Source organism: Amblyomma mixtum, chromosome 3 (assembly GCF_055824585.1).
Source record: "Amblyomma mixtum isolate Tamu chromosome 3, ASM5582458v1, whole genome shotgun sequence".
Classification (NCBI taxonomy): domain Eukaryota; kingdom Metazoa; phylum Arthropoda; class Arachnida; order Ixodida; family Ixodidae; genus Amblyomma; species Amblyomma mixtum.
In genome coordinates this window covers 65,939,980-65,961,639 of record NC_143014.1, presented here as the reverse complement: position 1 = coordinate 65,961,639, position 21,660 = coordinate 65,939,980, and the positions used below count along the sequence as shown (strand labels likewise).

The 21,660-nt window shown below is 41.9% G+C and overlaps 1 protein-coding gene across 1 annotated transcript in view; it reads right to left on the bottom strand.

The window, feature by feature from the left end:
• Window positions 1–21,660, bottom strand: part of Cog4 (conserved oligomeric Golgi complex subunit 4) — a 45,144-nt gene that overhangs the window by 5,966 nt on the left and 17,518 nt on the right. The window contains exons 12-19 of the mRNA XM_089579503.1: window positions 19,543–19,661; window positions 19,289–19,374; window positions 13,315–13,543; window positions 7,095–7,157; window positions 6,958–7,014; window positions 5,347–5,493; window positions 5,190–5,282; window positions 1,207–1,308 (exon numbers count right to left, since the gene is read on the bottom strand). Coding sequence (XP_089435629.1) covers window positions 1,207–1,308; window positions 5,190–5,282; window positions 5,347–5,493; window positions 6,958–7,014; window positions 7,095–7,157; window positions 13,315–13,543; window positions 19,289–19,374; window positions 19,543–19,661 — 896 coding nt within the window. The remainder of the gene's footprint in view (window positions 1–1,206; window positions 1,309–5,189; window positions 5,283–5,346; window positions 5,494–6,957; window positions 7,015–7,094; window positions 7,158–13,314; window positions 13,544–19,288; window positions 19,375–19,542; window positions 19,662–21,660) is intronic.

Genomic DNA, 21,660 nt, shown 5'->3' with positions numbered 1-21,660 from the left:
GCTAGTAGCATAAGCATTTCACCCACCACAGGTATTTTCACAGCTCGCTGACTACATGCAACACCATCATTGAGCAATACCATGACATCTGGGCTCCAATATCAGAACTGTGTCACCAGAATTAAACGACTAAAAGTCTGGCAAATATATTCTAGCATTTCTCTTCACTGACTACTGGTACTTCTACCAGAAGAATTAAAAAAAATGCACAATGCCACAAAGATCTAAAAAAAAAAGAAGAAAAGTTGGAGGGGACACTTAAGCTCCGCCTTAAGGGTATGACATGATAGCTTTAGTGGGTTAACGCCCACATATGCAGAATTGGTCATTCTCTGCTTAACATTCATAGATCCCTAAAAATCCTCATTACACTCCTGCAATGGCATCCACTCCTGCATACTCTGCAATGGCAGGTGCTATCACCAGTGGGGCTTGTGCGACCCAGGTTGCTCTTCCCGAGCAAACCAATCATTAATTTAACCACCCCCTGCCATGGTGTGCAGTTTGCTCACAATCCGGAGGGCAGGTTGTGTTGACACCACAGGGTTATGTGGCCTAAGTGGCCCACCTGCCTCTTAGCTGGTCAGGGGATTTTTTGAGGATTTTTTTCTCATGGTCAGCCACGCAGACAACACTGATGCCGGAATTTCTGTGGCACAAGCTCCTTAATGCCATTGCGTTAAAACTACTTATGTATTTACCACAGCAAAGCCTAGCCGACAGTCACGGCAGTAAGGAAACTTACTGAGCACTGCTGGCAGTAGATATTTAGAGCAACACTGAAAATGTTGCACTCAAACACACATTGCTAATATATCTATACACTGGATGCATACAACTGCACATAGAGCAGTTAATATAAGGGGTGCGTAGCCTCAGGTCTACTTGGTGCTGTATGGTGCCTGCAGGGAGTGTCTCCCGAAGCAGGTACGCCATACCATGGTGTAGAACCTACCCAATGAGATTAACTTGCATTACTGCACACATTCGATGAACACTGTTTGTCTTAAAGGGGCACTGAAACACTATATCAAAGTTGCAAAATATATGCAGCATGCAGCATATGTGCATCCCTTATGTTGTAAACTAACGCAAAAATTTTTCAAATCTAATCAGCATCGTTGGAGCTAACAGTGATCAAAAATTACTTTCTACTGGTCAGTGCTTCAAGCTCTTCACATTGAGATTATGTGAAGTTACTCTCACCCGATTGAAAGAACACTTGAAGAGTGCTTTTTCAAGTTGAAATGTGGTCTCCGCAGCAGTGAGATTCACCAGGCTGTCATAGTTGGCAGGAATGAGGTCAGCCTTGAAAACAGACACAAAATATAACAATAAGAACTACATTTACTTACAGCCGCCAACTACAGGATGTAGTAAGCTGTGGATGTCACGGTGGATCCTTTGAAAGGCAGCTGCAGTGATAAGGAACCTAACCTATACCCTATACCCTAACTCTTAGGAAAAAAAAATTCCTTGTTGTAAAACAAAGCAGCCAGTCAAGCCAGACTTCTGAGAGTTGTAGAAAAGGAAGGAAGGTAGGGAGGCAGAAAAAAAAAAGGAGAAAGGAAGAAAGACAGGAAGAAAGCAAGAAAGAAAGAAAATAAGAAAGAAAGGAAGAAAGAAAGGAATTGAACACAAAGCAAACCTAAAATTAACCTAAGATGAATTGTGCTACTTTGGCCTAGCAGTTTTGCACAAGCACTGAGATTTTCAATGAGTACACTTTTGACCAGATGTATTACCCACCCAATAAGGGTATTAGGGCTACTTTGAAAAAACACAGAAACAAACACAATCAACTTCCCAACAGATGCTAGTATGCAACTTAAACTGAGCTACACCAACTGCTTCTCCTGTCCCCTTCCCCCCATGAGGTGCCTGGTAATTTGGCTACTTACTAAACAAATAGCATTGGTTTAGAAAAGAAACACTTGAAAATAACTTTCTTCTTGCTCTCATCGTCCCATTATATGCTGCTGTTTATTTTTAATTATCACATTTTATCTTACCAGGTTTTCGATTTCGTCCAAGTCTTGTGGAAGTACCATATTAGCACAAATATAATGCGGCCATGAATATAACATGAGGAGGAAGTTAAAGTCTATGTGGAAACGCAATCTTTGTGTGAATGTGGCACTGTCTCCCAAGTGTGGCAAAACCCCCCACACAGTGCTACCATGCCTCCGCTTATTGCCACCTTTCGTCCCCTTCTTTTCCCCTTCCTTTACTCATCGGCCTCATCTGCCTATTTTCAATGTTCATTGCCAGCGTTTAGTGCACTGTGCGCTTTGCCTCACAGCGCTGAGACCTTCGAAACATTGACTTCTCGCAGCTCACGGGCCTGGTGGTTAAGCAGTTTCAAAGAATGCCACTTTATCGTTTTCAATATCCATTTGCCTCTGACTGTTCACCCTGTGATTACACCGTTACACGTCTGTTTCTCTGAAATGTTCTAGACCGAGTGTGTGTCACAACATCATCATTCCGCGGAGGTATGTCACCATTGCAAATGCTCTTTACTGTGTTTTATTAATAAATACAGTCAAACCTCCTTAATTCGGCCCCCGTTATTCGGAAACTCAGGTAATTCGGCCTCCCTGCTCCCTTCCATCAAAAATGTATTTAAGTCAATGACACCCTGCATTCGTTAATTCGGAGTGAATTCGCGCGCGCATCGGTTGATTTACACTGAAGACATGCCAGGAATGGTGCTGAAGTCAGTTTTCGAGATATGCATCACTACTGTCATCATCCGGAAACCATTGCTGGGCTGAAAACCACCCTCCATTCCGAAACAAAAAACGTACAAGGGGCAGCGCTGCTATAGTAAAACCTCGTTTATTCAGCCCCGTCAATTTAGAAATTCGGACTGCTGCCGGAGTCCCGCCAAACGGCCATGCAAGTCTATGGCGTTGGAAGCTTGTTCATTTAACTCTTTCGCTACCGCGGAAAAATGCACGATTTGGAGCGCACTGAAAGAAAATTTTTTTTCTCAAGAACTAATACACCCAGCACATATTGCAATGCATGAAATTGTAGCTTATTAGTTACACTTCTGAATGAAACAAACACCAGAGTTGTGTGTGCAAAAGTAAATGAACATTTATTTGTGAAATTTACTAGAAACACAAAAAAGTAAATAGCAAAAACAAAAATTACCGGCTGCACTAAGCCCGAACTTGATTAGAGGAAAACTGGAATATACAAACTGTTGCACATGTTTATAGCTGTCATTATTCACAGTTTCAACTATGAGAAAAATTTACTGCACTTTCCATGGCTTGTCAAGTCAGGGGTCATGACTGTGGTGCCACTGTGAAGAGCAGTCAGAGGTGAAGATGTGAAGTAGAGGTAGACTGACAAGTGCTTCACATAAGGTTTTATCTTTGTTCCTCCCTTGTTCTCTGATAGCCGAGCTTGTAGTTTCTTCTTTTTTTCATTCTTTTCGGTTGGTGTTGAATGGATTCTATGAGAGGATTGGGGGCGTGGACTTCTTTTCCCTCATCATACCCGAAGATTTCTTGAATGAGCTGCTCCCTGAAAGCCAGCTGATAAAATTTGGCATTTTAGGCAAGCTCTAAAACATCAGGATCGATGAAATAAGTTTTATCGATGTGGTTCAAAAGCCAGGCCACTCTTCAAGTGTTGCCAATAGAAGCTGCCGCCACTGAATCATCCGGGTCCGTTACGTGCAAAAAAAAACAAAAACGAAAAAAGTGAAAAACCAATTTTGAGAAATTATTTTTGATGGCAGAGGGCCAGAATAGATTATTCTGGTATTTCAGTAGAGATACAGTCGTGGCAAGTCAACAATTCCAATGTATATGATGATTCCAATGAACATCAGAATCTCCAACAGATTCACGTCTTCCCATGAGCCGTCACGCCGAATTTGCTGAAAATCTTCATCCATGCATACTTATTAGTGTTTCCGCACACGATCTTCATCATTTCCGCCGTGAAGAGCATCAAAAAAAAGTCTAGAACTCGAGCGAATCTCCGAGCCCCGCTCCGCAGCGATGTGCCGATATGGACACCTAGCTGTCGTCTTGGTTGAAAAACGCGACGCGACCTTGAGCATTTGGCAAACTGTCTTCGCCATACGTTGTCAAGACCCTGAAGCACAAAAATAAACCACTGTCATCAATTACAAACCGTATGCACCGCAGAAAACACACAGCGAACGAAAACAGAACTTACATGCAAGTACGCGCTGACGTTCCGGGCTCCCGAGGCGAAGTCTCGCTGCCGAAACCGAAATCCAACGTTTGTACATTGTTGCCCGACTAATAACCACTGCTTTCGTCGCAAAAAACGAAACCGAAACCGGCCGACGTGCTCGGTGTCAGCTTTCGCTTCCGAGGAGCGCGCGGCGACGCGGACGCCATTTTCTCCGGCTGACGGTGCTGCGGCCGTTAAAAGTTTTATTTTTCACGGCGCCCCCTCATGTCAAAACACTAAAACCAAGGCTGCAATCGAAAGAGCAGTTGTTGAGCTCGCTAACTAGATGGCGGAGCACGTCCACAACGCTCCAAAATTAGCTTTTTTGCGCGGGCGATTTGAATCGATCATATGCGAACGATCGCCTATGGCGCGGTAGCGAAAGAGTTAAACACCACGGGGCTCGCATCGGTCAATTCGGATGGGCCCCATGTGATGTGCTCGACAGGCGATCGTCCAGATATTCGCCCACAGGCCTGAATTGCTTATTACATTTTCTCCCGCGTTCCTCTGTCTGATTTGCGTGCAAAGGCAGGCATGTTGCCGGTTGGCAGGCTCCCGCCGATAGGCTGTGAAAGAGTCCGGCCGCATAGTCTCATTTTCGGAGCTTTATCACCAGTTCGTGGAGACAGTGGCTATTGGCTGCGCATATCAGCGAGCCAGCCAAGCCATACACCATTTGGAATGATGACCGCCTTGTTGCGGATCTTTTTTTGTTTGTTTTCCAAAGGCGTCTTGCCGCCCCGGTGCCAATATGGGGTTCCCTCGCTTCTATCTGTGTGTATTTCCATTCTTCCAGCATGGCGAAACTGCAGTTTCAGTTTACTACATCAATGTTTTTACTATATGTGAGTTTACTCAAGTGGGTTTCCACTGCATAATGACGCTATCACTGCAAAAAAATAATAATGGCATGCAACTTCTTACAATAACGAATGCAAAGAAGATGCACTCATAGCACTCACCTTGAAAGCTTTTAGTGCTCCATCGAGTGTGACAATGAATGTTTGTAAAAATGGTCTGATTCCATCATTGGCCTCATATGAAGTGAAGTCATCCTATAAAAATGAGCACAAAGTTATGTTCCAATCCTCAAAAAGCTGCCTTGCATCATGTACTCACTTCTGTCAAAGAGTGGTCAGTTGACTGGAATGTATCAGCCCATGACTTGATGTGTGGCTTGACTGCAGCATTGCAAAGCTCTGCCACACCATGGCTTAGAAGAGATTGAAACTTCAGTGCAGAGTTGTTCAGGTCAGTCAGGCAACTCTAAAAGACAGTAAAGCTGCACAGTTACTGTCATTCCAAAAAAGTAGCGATCACAGCAAACAACTCACAAGCACAATGGTAGGAACCAATGTGTAAAGACGACTTCAAGCAGTAAACATTGTGATAGTGCCCTAATAAAAACTAACACGCTAAAGGCCTACCACATGCGCTGGCAATAAAGACCAAGCCAAAAGAGAAAAAGCTGCTACTGTGATACTGTGGCCAAAAATATTCCTAGCGATGGCACCTGCAGAGCTCTACCAACCGTCTAATATACTTGGCTTCCTGGCAGCGCTCTCAAGGAAATGCATCAAAACTTAACCAAACCAAGCCAAAATCAGCTGGAACAAATCCAGATTTCTTCATAGACAAAAAAATATGTGTGCACAGAAGGGTGGGGGGAGAAAGCACTAGAATTTGAAGAAAGTTGTTTCTTTTGTTCCATTAAGTGTACATAATCAAGCATGCACACACGACTGTATAAAGAGGAGGTCACAAAATGATGCACGAATGGCGCGTCTTTCATATGTACCTAGGTGCATGTCTATCGTTGTCTGGACCAGCTTCAACAAAGAAGTGCTAGTTTCTCATTTTCTGCTAGTTGTAAACAGTTTTCTGACACACTTTGTGCATACACCACTAGACATGTAAAGAGTTCATACTTCAAAAAAAAAAGAAAAAAAGCAGCACGTCACGTAATTCATCAGCACCTTGCTTACATTTGAAAAATTTGAGGCTTTGCACAAGGCAGTGTTCAATATCACTACAATAAAACTTGAAAGGAGTATGAACATAAGTTTTGTGGTTGCATATTTTATTCTCTGCAATGATGCGTAAGACATTAGCAAACATGAACCACTACATGGAAATTTCCGGTGGCCAGTAAATAATTTATATGTAATTGAATTTATCTCACATTATTTTGGTTTCAACAGCTAAATGGTGGCTATGAGATCAAAGTTCAATTAAGGTAACATGAGGCATACAAGAACTATGATATAAATTCTGCTTTGTCATTTTAATCCACTAAAACTCTTATGCCAGCCTGCCCCAAGAGCCGGAATGACAACAAAAAAAGAAACAGCTATAATATCACTGTTTTCATATGCCTCATGCGACCTGAAATAAACTTTGACGTCCTAGTCATCGTTCAACTGTTTGAACTGAAACCAAAACAAAAATTTGTGAGAAGTAATTCAATCATAAATTATTTACAGGGCATGGACAAATAGCACATGCAGAATTATGCTTACCAATGTCCAGCACATCATTGCAACGAAACAATACAGAATCGAAATTTGGCGGCTATACTCAGTAAAGATCTTAATGCTTGATGGCAAACTTGAGACAGCATTTGTAAATACGAACTAAAATAAACTTGCTTCCTCATCATTTGTTACAGCAGATAAAAAAGCCAGCCAACCAATATAGGAACAGACATGAGTAACCAAACTCAAAACTCACCTCCAGTTTAGCTGTCTCTTGTTCAGTGGCTGAAGAAAAGGATTTGCAAAGGTCTTCCTGTAAAAAAAGAAAACAGAAAATTAGATCAAACTGGCAATTCATATGAATAACAATGTAATAAAGCATAACTTGCTCACCTGAAGAGAGCTGGCTAGTGTTTTAGTGTATTCCCGTGCCATTTCCACGTTGTTCAATGTCGTCTGCCAAAAACAAATACTTCACTCAAATCGAGGTCAAATACACAAGCACACTACAGATGCTTTGGCTTACAATGGAGGCAAAAAGTCTCCTCCAGCGTAAAAGTATGCATATCAGCAGATATCAAACCGAACAGTAGCCGACTCAAGCAATACATCACTTATTATAAAACAGCCTGCCACGGGTTCTCAAACTTTTTTGCCTCAAGAAATCCCCAAGAGCTTTCAAGATCTTCCAAGTGTAAGGAAGACGACGGGCATACGCGCGAGCAGCATGGCCATCTCCTGGTGCTCACTCTTGGCTGGACTAGCTGATCTCGGACTGCTGTTGGCCCTGCTCCCGTAAGAAGCTTCTGCAAATAAACCTCACCTTACATATGGTGCAGCTGCCGGGTAATAACCTCTCGCCCTGGAACTCTGTAGCCGAACGCTACCCCCTACCACGATGCCTTCGGATGCAACCACCAAGCCATATAAGTGGACTCGGCCGTCGTCTTCCTTACACAAGGAACCCCTCACCCCCCGTCGTCACAATCGGTCATAACAAGTGTCACAATCAGTCAGTGTTGCTTGTGAATGAACCCTAAGTTTTTTTGTTTTTTTTGCCGTTTCATTCATTTTTGTAAGTATCTGTTAGTTTTCGTGCTTTCATCACCCCTCTAACCCCAAAACAAGAACGCACAAGATAATAGTAACAATCAATCAATCAATTTTATTTCTGCCTCAAAAAAGTGACAGAGGAGCTGCAGAAAAAGCTGTCATAGACAGCTTGACTGAGCCGCAGCCCCCATTATACCGGGCAGCAGTGACAGGCAACGAGAAAAAATAACAAAACAAACAAAAGAAAACAATTCAGAGAAAAACACATTAACACCAAAAAAAAAATCTTACCACTAGATTGTACATGTGGGCAATTTACATGTTCATCCAAACATCATTGCATAAGTATCTTTCAGCAGTACAACAAAAGCACAATGAATCAAACAATACAAATTAAACAAAACAAAAACACCTCTTAGTGCAGTTTAAAGAAAAAAAAAATCATTTTGTAACACAGTCTATGTATAAGCAACGCAGCTCACGATTAGTACAGGTAGACAAGTTGAAATTGGCAGATTTGTATGTGTTTAGAAGAGAAGGAAGTCTATATTGCAGGCGCTGTTTACCGGTATTTATGCGTGGTGTAGGCACCAACCAGGTTTCAGGCTCTCTAAAAGGGTAACTCGCTTCTTTTTCTTTCAAATTTGCCAGACGTCGAATATAATTTATGTTATTTTTGGTTTCTAGTTTAAAACGCACACTCAGTCGATATTGATATAAATCAAAGATTTTGATTATGCCCGTTTCACGAAAGAACGCTTTGCTGGGTGCTCCATAGTCCGCATTAAAGACGTAGCGAAGAAACTTTTTTTGCAGAACATGAATTTTTTGTAATGAAGAATACGTTGCAGTGCCCCATACAAGCTGGCAGTAGTTAATGTGGGCACAGAACAGTGTGTTATAGAGAAGTAGTTTAATTGATTTAGGAAGAATGTATCTAATGCAGCCAATCGTGCCTGTTACCCTGGCTAACTGCCGGACAACATGATTTGTGTGATCTTCCCAAGACATGTGCGAAGAAAATGCTACACCTAGGCATTTGAAGTGATCAACTATTTCTATTTCTCTCGAGTTAAAGATAATACTATCGTGTGGGGTGATCGGTTTGTTTCTTGGTCGAAATATTACAGCTTTAGTCTTTTTTTCATTCACGCGCATATAGTTTGATTGTGACCATCTTTCCAGTGTGATCATTGTTGTGTTGCACATTTGTATCAGGTCATGAATGTTACTTCCGGAGAAAAAAAATGCTAGTATCATCGGCATATATGATAAACCTGACATTTGGGTTAATGTTCACAATATCATTAAGGTAAATGTTGAAAAGTAGGGGCCCAAGTATGCTTCCCTGTGGGACACCAGAATAAATTTCTTTTATTTCTGAATATGTATTATCTATGTTGACAGTTTGTTTCCTTTTTGACAGGTAAGATTTTATTAGTTCTGCAGCCTGGCCCCGAATTCCGTAGTGCCATAGCTTCTCTAGAAGTAACTTATGATTAACCAAGTCAAATGCCTTTGAGAAGTCTATGAATATTCCTATTACGAGCTCTTTGTGTTCAAACTGTGTCAGAATATATTCTTTTTGCTCTAAGAGTGCTAGTTCAGTAGACTTGTTTTTCCGGAATCCGAACTGATATGGTGTGAGCAAGTTGTATTTATCTAAAAATTTATACAAGACAAACGTTCCTCCATATTCGCACACTCAACTGGCTGGGCTGAGCACAAAATCACATGTTGCCTCATTTGGTTTTCACTGGCTATCTGCTGCTCTTCACTGTGGCATCAATGCGACGTCTATGTTACTTTTTTTTTTTTTCTAATTTTGAAAGATACTGGCTTTCTGGTGCAAATGGGCGCTCACTGGCAGCAAAACTTCGCCCCAGCGCCACCGATTCGCCCGGTAAAACGCCCGAAGAGACACAGTTTTTTTTTTTTTAATCTAGGCTGGCCTCCACTAGCTCGGCAGTGCGCCCCACACTTTCAGTCGCTACGTGCACGAGCGCATGTAACATGCATTGCCTTGTGCGCCATTACCCTTCCACACCATCTTACCAGCGATCTAAACATACGTGCACTGGCGCAGCTGGGCGCAGCAGTCTCTTGGTACACTGCCAAGTTCACTGGGCGAGCCAACATTGGCAGCGCTTCCGCCAAAAAAAAAAAACATGTGGGGCTGTCACTGGCATGCAACGTCTTGGTGTGCTGCCAAGGCCTGTGTCGAGGATGGCACCGACGGCATGAAACTGAGAAACAAGGTAAGAACAGCTAACACTCTGAAATTATTTTTAACATACCAGGTACTGTCTGCACCAGAAGGTTACCGGAAATGGGGGACTTGCCACTGTGGGTGCTCGTGGCACCCACAAAAACAACCAACGGAACCCAGTTTCAGAACCCATGACTGCAGAAAGACATGTGGGCAGTTTCCCTTAATAAAGGATTCCAAACTGTATACCTCCAAAAGGTGACTGCAAAGTTACCGTTAGAACTAAATTATTCAAGTTGACTGCTACTGTCTATACTTTATATCACAAGTCATTTGCGATACTGTGAACGCTGCGACGATCTGAGCCAATCAGAACAGTGTGCATCCTCCATGCCCCTGACCCCCTGACTGGTGGCTCCATCCCTAGGAAGGAAAGAACACTAGTGTCCAGCTGCTGCAAGCAGGAGACTTGGCTGACTCAGCAAGCTCCATGTTTACGAATCGCACGCATCACTTCGCATCAGGACTCAAGGAGAGGGCTGAGTCGGGCTGGTTGGTTCATGTTGAATGGTAGGGCAAAACATCATTTTTCATAGCATCAGGACTCCACAGTACTGTATTCATGTGGACTTCCTCTGCTAATTTAACCAGCAAACGAAATGGTCGCTGTACTTTCAAAACACATCCTGAACTACTTTTTCAATTACTGCAATAATTGGTAGAAAAATAACCACAACACTGCTCAAATATTTGAGGGACTATTTCTTGTCATCCTTGGTCCTGATTGGATGAGAGAGCTCTACCCTTCACAGTGCTGCAAACGATTTGCAAGATGAAGTATAACATATGTAGTGTACAAATACTAATACCAATACTGGCTGCAGTTACCAGATTTAAAAGAGGCAAAATGCAAAAGTGTGCATATTTAGATGCTGGCGCAGATTTAAGAACCTTAAATGATTGAAACCGATCTGAAGTCCTCCAATGTGGCATGCACCCATTCATTATCATTGCCAATGTGGCAAAGACAACATAAAAGTGACCAAAATAAATCTGTATTCTGTCACTCTCACGTTAGATACTCTACAAATCTGCCTTTGTACAAGGGCACTAAAATGCCACCTAAAGAGATTTATCTCCTCTTTAATCTCAAATGCCTTTTAGCTGAAACAATGCCAGGGTGCTAAGAGCTTGTGTCAAGCATCCAAGTCTGCTCAGTATTGCTAGAAAACCAAGGATGCTGTTTGTGATAGTTTTCAAATGCTGACATTTAGACAACTCCACCTATCTGTGCAACTTTTTAACATTTAGTTCAAGAAGCATCTATTAATTGTTCACAATATACAGAGGAGTTAGTGTTGCAAGAAACCCACCAGTTTACAAGAAGGCAAGTCGTCAAGTAAATCATTTTACAGTACAATGATCTCCGACATTAATTACAGTTACTGTGGCCTGTAAATGAGGGTGTTTTCAACTGCCTCTAAAAATAAAAAACATGCCGGTAACCGATTGCTACACTCATCACAAAACCTCTCTATGATGGTCATGAGCTCCTTAAGCCATGACAGAAAAGGCATTCAAAGATAAGAGTTACACAGAGTAGCAAATGTGTGTGCTACACTTTTGGTATTTCAGGACAGGCTTTGAGCAACACAATATACGTCTATGTTTGAAGAGCAATCCACAGTGAAGGATAAAGATGAAGACACCAATAAAAACATTAAGACAAACTTCAGAAAGCAGAATTCTTAGTATCTAGTTTAGGAGCTGTTGCTTAGTTGACAATATGCAAGAATGAACCTGATTAAAATGTGAACCACTCAATTTGTGCACATTCATTAACACAAACCCTTGCAGTGCTCCATGAGCATACGTGAACAGGCACCAAAAAAAATTCGCAGTCGCATCTTCATGTGCTCGATAAACCAACTACAGGAATGCATACGCTTTTCTTCTGCTCATAACTTCCTCTTACTCCTGCTTCCATCATGACCTGCTCAGTGGCTACTGCGTTGAGCTTCTCAGCACAGCCTCATGGGTCTTCTCATTAGAGCTACCACAGATGCCCATGCAGTCTCTATGTGGAGGCTATCTCTACATTCACAGCCCCTTCCTCTTCCAAGCCCATCTGGATAGCAAGGAAAACCTATCCTACCTTCTTGGCCAGGTATGCACTTACATCGACACACCACACAAAATTCCCTTTGAGCATACTGTACTGACGATCACCAGGGTCTACAACAGTTCACTGACATTGCAGTACAAAGGCATGTTTGTATTTTGCCTCAATCAAAATGCGGTCGCCATGGCTGGTATTTGATCCCATGATCTTGGGCTAAGCAGCTGAACACCACAACCCCCGAGCCACTGCGGTGGGCGGTAAAGCAGCAGCATTAAATGGGTGGCTTTTCATGTAGCACATAATTAGGCACATTCTATGCCTTTAAGCACACTGTTTTTTCAGGAGCAAAAGGGTTGTGAGCACTATTAGCAAACATATGGTATATTTCCTCCTACTTGACAGAAGAGCCACTGTTGCAGAAGAAATGAATGGTTGAATGCAAGTGCTATGTGAGATTGCTGACCTCATATTTCTTTCAAAGTATTTTACAAACATTTCCTAGCAAACTCCTGCTCATTAATGCTTGCCTCTTTCATGGCTTACAAACAGTTCCCATGTGCCTGAACACATTTCATTTTGGGCACTCCTGTTTAGTTGAATCTCATATGAGCTAAACTGATTTTCAGGGTTCAGTCATATTCATTTGAAAGGGAGTCTAAAATAGCGATGGATTTTTATGTGCCAAAATAATACTGTGCACCACGGGGTAGTGGGTGATGATGATTTTTTTTATGGTGCGAGGGCATCTGTGACCAAAGAGTGCCATGGCACACGGTGCTTTCATCTACTCAAGGTGGGGTCAGAGACCTATTTTCCAAGCATTGCACCCCAATGAAGCCGAGCACCAGGCCAGGGAAAACCTTGCACCCATTGTACCGCCGGTGGGTACAGGGTAGTGGAGAGCTCTCAATCAATTCTGAATTACTGAAATTCTTCAATGCACACTGAAAACTCTGTAGAAAAGCATTTTTACATTTTTCTCCATCAAAATATAGCTGCTGTGGTCAGGATCAAACCCATGAACTCCCGCCCAACAGCCAAATGTCATCGCTGCTGAGTCAACGTGACAGACATTAGCCTAATATATCAGGTTTTGTTAACTGGCAAAGCCAAGTCAACTTGGGAACTGGCGCACAAGCAGTAAAGCACTCGGCTCTACTGAATCACAATGAAACTTTACTTGGCTGCTTTAACTGAACACAACTTTGACAAGTGTCACTTATGCTTACCACAAAAACAGCTCTGGCTTTTTCCACAGTCTCTGCTGGCTGGATTCTCCCTTGCTGAAAGCTACTCTGGATCATGGAGTAGGCCTGACTCAGATCCAAGATCCCTGATGGTGGGAATCCTAGTTTCAAGCGCTCCGAAAGCTCATCGGCAAAGTCAGTCTCCAAAAGTGAACAACTATGGTTCAGCATGGCACATGCCCCATCCACGCTAGCACTTGAAAAAGCTCGCCTGAAAAGAAAAAAAAAAAGTTTACACTGAATACTCTTACGCAATAAAAGTCAGACCATCACTATCATTATTAATAAAGCCTAAAGGGAAGTGTCAGAAGTACTCCTAGGTCACTCACAAAGCAGCCAAATGACTTCAGTCACAAGCATGACAATGATGTTGATGGGCTGTCACCTGGAGTTGAAGCATCCAACACCATGTTGTATTTCTTGCCTAGGGAGTAACTCTCTTGTAACAAAAGTGATGATTTGCAGCTAAAAGATCAGTCCTGATACACAATATTTTTCAGGTGTCTCTGCTTCTGCACTTTCAACAAAAAGCATCCTGCTCTAGCTTCCAACAAAGAATAACAGCATTCTGAACAGGCTGCTCCGCTGCTGTTTCTGTAAGCTGAACAAAGTTATGTGCTGCGCAAAAAATCTGAATGACATAGCACTACTACTTTTCTCTCAGTCCATATTATCCTCAAAAGAAAAAGCAGAGAGTGATGTGTGAAGCTGGAAGCACAGCCCTCCTCCTTGATGCAACAGTGAAGTGTCCTTCCTACACATTCACCACCAAACAAAGAGATGCCACTGTATTCGTTACAATGCAGTTGGCTTGGGTGTGTCCAAAGCTGCAGTTGCACAAAGAGCTTTCGACTGCCAATGCCCAGGGCTAGATGCAGGCAGCAAATATGAAGGGACCTCCAAAATGTTTAGTTCCACAGAAATAATTTATGCACAAGTTTCATTTCTTTCTGATCTAAATGCTTAGCCTTTGAATACTTTTCAACACAACTGTTATCAACGTCAGCGCAACCCTTTAGATAACAGGTTTACCGAAAAAGTAAAAACTGCCTTTTTTCAGTGCACCCTATTATTTCTAGATTGCTATGACATTACCGAACAAATTTTTCCCGACAGGCACTTTAACATTATGAATAAACTAAAAATCAATTGCAACAAGGCCAGGAGAATAGAAATGAGCTTCAACTCAGTGAATTTTTCAGACTTCAAAGAATGGCAGTGTCATCTAGGAAGGTAAAAGTAATAAAAATTTGTGAATTTTTTTTTTTTTTTTTTCACCTCCATTGCTCTCCTGTATAGGGTGATAAAATTCCATTGAGAAGTTATTCACTTACGCTGGTATATGCTTTCCAAACAATAAATGGACACCAAAGTGGACAATGAGGAAATCTTTATCTGCCCTTACACAAGGCTGCATGTCAAAGCTGTTAACATTATTTTTACCCCTACTATAGGCACCTATGCCATGGCTGGATGTGATAGCAAAAGTACAATAGCCAACGTGTTAAAAGATGTTAACATTATTTTCACCACTACTTCAGCCACCTATGCTGTGGCTGGATGTGATAGCAAAAGTACAATAGCCAACATGTCTAAAAGCTGTTAACATTATTTTTACCACTACTATAGGCACCTATATCATGGCTGGATGTGATAGCAAAAGTACAATAGCCAACATGTCTAAAAGCTGTTAACATTATTTTTACCACTACTATAGGCACCTATATCATGGCTGGATGTGATAGCAAAAGTACAATAGCCAACATGACTAAAAGCTGTTAACATTATTTTTACCACTACTATAGGTACCTATATCATGGCTGGATGTGATAGCAAAAGCAGCATAGCCAACGTGTCTAAAAGCTGTTAACATTATTTTTACCATTACTATAGACACCTATGGCACGGCTGGATGTGATAGCAAAAGTTCAATAGCCAACGTGTCTAAAAGCTGTTAACATTATTTTTACTACTATAGCCACCTATGCCCTGGCTGGATGTGACAGCAAAAGTACAATTGAGTAGCAAGCACATATCATATTAAGAACAGAAGGCCACCATAAAATGGCTTTTACTTTGTGTTCAGCAACACCTCATCCAATCTAGCAGAACTATTCCTTGACATAATATAAGACTTTTAACCTTCATCAGGTCATATCTTGCTATATTTTGCTGCCACTTCAGGCAACTTCAGGCTAGCAATAAGGAATTAAAAAGAGGCATGCATAATATTCTGCTTGGCCAACACAGCAGTGAAGCCTCACTTGCAAATAATGGCAGAAGACTAGCAACTGAGGAAAAAATTAGAGACCCCTGTGGCGACCCACACTGGGAGAATGCGAAAGCATTGACGCCTCCTTGGCACTCGTTGCCTCTCTTTATCATTTTATTTTTGTTTGTTAATTAATTTAACTACTGGAATAACTTTAATTAAAGATAAATTCATTTACTCTGATATCTTCTTTTATCTCAATCAAACATTTTGGTTTTTCAAATTGGGCACCGTGGTTGCTTTCCCGTCCACTTACTACTACATCCCCGCCCAGCCTATTCAACTGTCCAATGGTTTTTGCTGATAATTAACTAACTAATAATCTATGTCAAATTTTTCTGTTTGATTAATTATCACTCATCAAATACATTTCAATTCATTTCAAACTTAATTTTCACTCCTTTGCCTATTTTCCCACTATTTTGCTGTTCACGGCTGTTTTCCTGTCCACTCACTATATCAGCGTCCATGCTATTATGACTTTTTTTTTCGACATTTTTGGCTCTAATTAACTAATCATCCTAGCGACAATTTATTTTTTTGCGCAGCACCCTCACATCATCCTCTTTCAATTACAACCACCCGTTTGAACAACACAACTGCTGCGGACACATTTTGCTGACACGTTTTGTGGACACGACCCCGCTGACATAGCCTAGAAATGCTTTCGCATTATGAAGGTAGGAAACGCTTGAAAGCGATAATCAGGACTAGACATGCACTTTTGACAAAACTTGGAAGCAAAACCAACTGTTACAGTCTCGTATCGACAAGCCTGAAGACAGAAGCCGTGGCGATGACATAACCTTTCACGGAATATCAGACATAGAAACATGGGCGAAAACCAAAGACAAAGTTTCAAAAATTAGTAGCAACCTGTCTTGATCATCATTTGTCACCATCTGATGTCGACCGAGCTCACAGATTAGGCAAGTATTCACTCTCGCGCTGCCGCCCTGTCACAGTCAAATTCGCTAGTTATAAAGCAAAAAAAAAAATTTTTGCAGTGTATCTCAAATCTAAAAGAAAAGAACATTTGGGTAACGAAAGACTTTTCACCGGTAACTTACTTTGCCTGGAAAAAACTAACTGATTTCGTTAAACTGCAGCCAGCCTTTCCATTTCACCAGCTAAAATACAATAAGCTCTTCACTGCCAACAAATGCTTCATGTTTGGTCCTGCTGCTGACAACGTTTATGAAGTCGCCACTTTCGCCCCACACCTTCAGGCTAACAGTCCTGCGCTAACCGAAGAGTCATGCTAACAGTCCTGCGCTAACCGAAGAGTAATCCGATTAGGGAATACCAAGCGGCAGTGACCATAGTCATCCCTGAATGCATGTGTCAGTCATTTTCATTAACATTAGAAGCATCATAAAAAAACGCACAGAACTTTCCTCTGTTATCAATTCATGCTCCGCTGATATTGTTGAACTAACAGAGATGTGGCTGCATAGGAATATCAGGTCCAGTGAAATCCTTGACCCTGGAAACCGATTCCATTTTTACAGATTTGATAGAGTTGAAAGGAAAGGTGGTGGTGTTCTCCTAGCTATCAAAAAGCATTTGGAATCGTTCGTGCTCAATATTACGGCAAACATAGAAGTCTTTAGGGTATCAGTTACGTTAGCCCATTGTCAAATTATTCTAGGTGCTTGCTACTGTCCTCCCAGCAAGTCATCGACATTTATCAATGAGCTTCCCGACAATGTTAACGCCGTCATATCGCGATATCCCTCTGGCCCCGTGTTTTTACTAGGCGACTCCAATATTCTGGGACTGACTGGATCTCAACTGCACATTTGTCAACCGGGACATGAATTTTCCGATTTGTGTTCATTCTTCAGCTTCAGCCAAACTGTTACTAAACCTGCCCGGGTCACACAAACAACAGCTAACATAACAGACCTAGTCTTGTGTAGATGTCCCAAACTATGTTCTCAGCTGACCTACTTGCCAAAATTAAGTGACCACGCTATATTAAATTTTAGTACCAATATTCCGATGAAAAAAAAAAACCAAGACGACAAAAAATTTATGCAACTAAAGGCGGGCTGATTTTGACCAAATTAATATGCACCCTCACTTGTTCGTAACCTCATTCTTAGATGCTCTTCAAGAATGTTGTGTTGAAGTGAACTGGAATTTATTCAAAAACAAAGTTGCTGAACTTACAAATTGCTTTATTCCGACTCAAAGTTTATCATAAAACCCGGATGCAACATGGTATAACTCTCATATCAGACGTTTATCCAACAGTAAAAAACTTTTACCAAATGGCTGAATCATTTCATAATCAGACCCGTTGGGAATTGTACCATAATGCAAATGATGAGTACATTTCAGCTGTAAGGAGAGCTAAAAAATGTAAACTCATGCGTGCTTCCCACTCACCCAGTAACCTATTACTTAATCACTTCGACAGTAACCCTTTAGAAACAGTCCAGTCATATAAGTATCTTAGCATTCACATCACTTCCACTCTTACTTGGAAAACACACACAGAATCGTCGTCAACAAAGCCAATGGCATGATTGGGTACCTCAAATGCAACTTTTAATTAGCCCCTACTAACATGAAGCTAGCTCTTTACAAAACTGTCATCCGCTTGCAATTAGAATACGCATCGACAATTTGGGAGCCAGGTGTCCTTACAAACTAAAACCAGATAGAAATGATCCAGAATAAAACAGCACATTTCATTTTGTCAAACTTTCATTGCACTGCCTACATATCAACCACAAAATCAAATCTTGACTTACCACCGCTAGCAACGCGCCGCAAACATATGTGCCTGCTCTTTTTGATAAAATATTTTAGCACGAAACACTGCATGACGAATTGCTTGCATCCCCAACCAAATATATCCTCATGCCTCAATCACGTGCACAAAGTTGGCTTAATTTTATGTCACACTAAAGCATTTTCTGACTCATTTATACCTCAAACATCCGTGGACTGGAACCAGCTTCCCTCTTCATTGGCAACAACTGGACGGTTATCATTGCTTCAAGCCCCAGTGTCCAATGCTATTTGGTGATGCCGTGAGTAAGAGTGCTTTAAGCTGTATTGTATGGATGCTCTCATAGTAGACGTCATTAGGACCATGTTCTCCTTGGTTTTGTTTCCTGTTCCATCACACACTATGTTTTGTTTTTGTTTTTTTAACGTTGGAAGTGTTACTGGATTGGCCCCCACTCCTTTCTCTAATATTTTACACTGAGGATACGAATAAACAAATAAATAAATAAACTGCAAAATATAAACTAGCAAGCAAAATGGCACACGCAGGCCCACTTGTACCCACCGTTTGGTTAGACTGAACTTTGTGTACATTAGTGTGGTAACTTGTCAATGTAACTGTTCATACTATGACCTTACAAATAATGACGACAGTAAACTGAAAGGCGCAAAAGAAGGCTTCCTGTGTTTCCTGATCTCACTTTTGAATTCAGAATTTATTGCTGCTAGGCTTCCTTTCCAAGGCTCCGAGCTACTGCTCAGGCAGCAGTAGTGTAGTATTTCAGACTTGAGGGAAAAAGCTTTCTTAACATATGAAAACCAGTTGCTCAATCAAGGAGAAAAAACGTTTGGCCGAACAGATGTAACTTACCACTCCTGATAAAGGTTCTTCAAGAGAACTTCAGCATGTAAAAATGAATCAAGCAAAAAAGCAGGACTCACTTCAGACATTTTTTCAAGATGAAGAAGATGTCGTCAAGCATGCTGGAGCATTGGGAATTCTCCTCAATTGTGTCAACTTCAATAGCCTTGTGAACAGAAAAAAAAAAGCAAAGTCATGCCTTATTGTGAAGGAATAAAAAGAAAAAGGTATAACTGAAGCATTATGAATGAGCACTCACAAGGAGACATTTCCACATGAAAAACTTAACTATAGATAAGATTTAAAAAAAAAATGCACACTTCAATGTTCTCACCTTTCTAACAGATTCAATGAGGAAATACTCTTCCATTATGATGTATGTGCTCACAATTTCTTGCATTGATTTGCACAGATCACTTTCCTTGATTTTCCTGTCAAACTGCTGGACTTTATCTGTAAGAAGGCACAAATGAACTCAATATACTGCTTAAATGACAACACAGGCTGAATAAAATGCAGCCTTTTTGCACTATAGTAGGCTTCGAACCATGTTACATAGTTGCACATCAGTTTTAGTTACCTGTCACAGCCCACCGTGCCCTGGATGCTGAAATCTGTGGCTGACATAACCTTTTAATGAACTCTTTGCAAGACTCGGCACTCCGGCTTAGAGTGAGCCGCAGCACTAAAGGGGCACTGCACAGGCAGCACTGGGTAATTAGAAAGCCACTATGCCCCAGATGTCATGTGACTGCATGCACATGTTTCCCATACAATAACCAAGCACTGAACATAACTTATGCCACAAAGGTAGGCCGTGCCACTATGGTGAACAACATTACTAGAACAAACTCAGTTTCAGCAGAGGAGAGTGTCCCAAGTGGCGGTCGCAGGAACTAACGGTGCTGCAGTCGAGTCTTGCTTCCTGCCGGGCGCATCGTCTGCTACACACGGTGCGGAAGCGTGGTGCGGTCGGCACACACGATTTTTGCGAGCTGCCATTGCACTCTACATGGCTGCAGTAAAATAATAATTACATTACGGCAGCTTTTGCTTCTAAGCTGCACATTATCTTAAAGAAGATGCTTGTATAATGTGAAATTAATTTGTTCATGCTGTCGACTTGCTCACCAGCACGTTGCTTGCATTGCCCAATATTGTTTGTTTTGTCGCGCATACTTGAGTGCACAGTTCTTATAAAGTAAACAGATCAGACACAGTTTCAGTGCATGGGTGCACCTTAGAAGGGAACATAGTGAATGTCATGCTTACTGCTGCGCTGTGCAGATTGCCTGCACTGCATGCGGAAGGCTAGCCTGAGCAGTCTACTCACCAAGTGCTTGAAGTTGGGCCACTCGCATGAAGCGGGACAGCGAACACAGAATGCAAGCAAGCTGCCTCCATTGTCGTCTAATCGGAAGTGCTTTTCTTAAGAGTCCTGCTTCTGACGTCTAGCGTAGAATATACCTTCATCAGCCCTCCCCTAAATCATTATAAAAAAGTTTTACTGCTGTGTTTTCTGGAAGTCATGTGGGTGGAGTTATTTAACCCTTTAACCGCCAATTTAACTCCCGAATAACGTACCAATATCGCCAATTTTTTTTAAGTTATCATAATTTTTGCCATGCAATTCTGATTATGAAAATATATTACATCACTGATTTCTGGTTATAGTACTTAGCCCAAGACCGCAGCGGTGGCCAAGTGGTTGAGCATCCGCCTTGCATGCAAAAGGTGCGATGTTCGATCCCCAGTGCCGCCAGGTACCTACTAGTGATACAATGGGTACAAGCTTTCCCCTGGCCTGGTGCTCAGCTCGGTTGTCAGCTGTCGGTTCAGACTGCACTAATACGCTCTTGGAATCCCACAAGTTCTCTTTAGGCACTGTTGTCGCCAGACATTGAACAGCATGATCCATTGGAGGCTTTCTCTTTGACATAGTCAGTTTAAATTATGCTTTGAGATATGTGTCAGCACTGAAGTAAACAGCCTCGGAAGAGCACCTGGTACTAACATTCATTTCCATTCCGCCAAAAGTATTTCCTTACCTTGAACTATATGGCGATAGTACTTCAACAGGTCTTCTTCGAAATGCAGATCACAAAATTTGCATTTAAAAGTCAGTTTTCAATCTTTCCTGCGAAGAGCATGCTCCCATCTTTTAAACTAGATGGAGTCTTTCGGTAGCCCAAAGAAATGACTAGCCTCCAAGTCATCGTTGCGATACCCACTATTGCACCGCGGTGCGGAGCAGGTCAGCATGGAGAGGCCCGATGTCACAAAAATACAAAAAAAAATAAAACCGAGAAGTGGACAACGCACAGCAGCGGTCGTGAGAATACGTTTAACCAAGGGGCAGCAGCGGCCAGCCAGCGGCGGTGAAGGAGCAAAACCTGACCGAGGCCCCAGTAGTTTGCGCGACCACCACCGTGTGCACCTCTCTGGGCGGAGC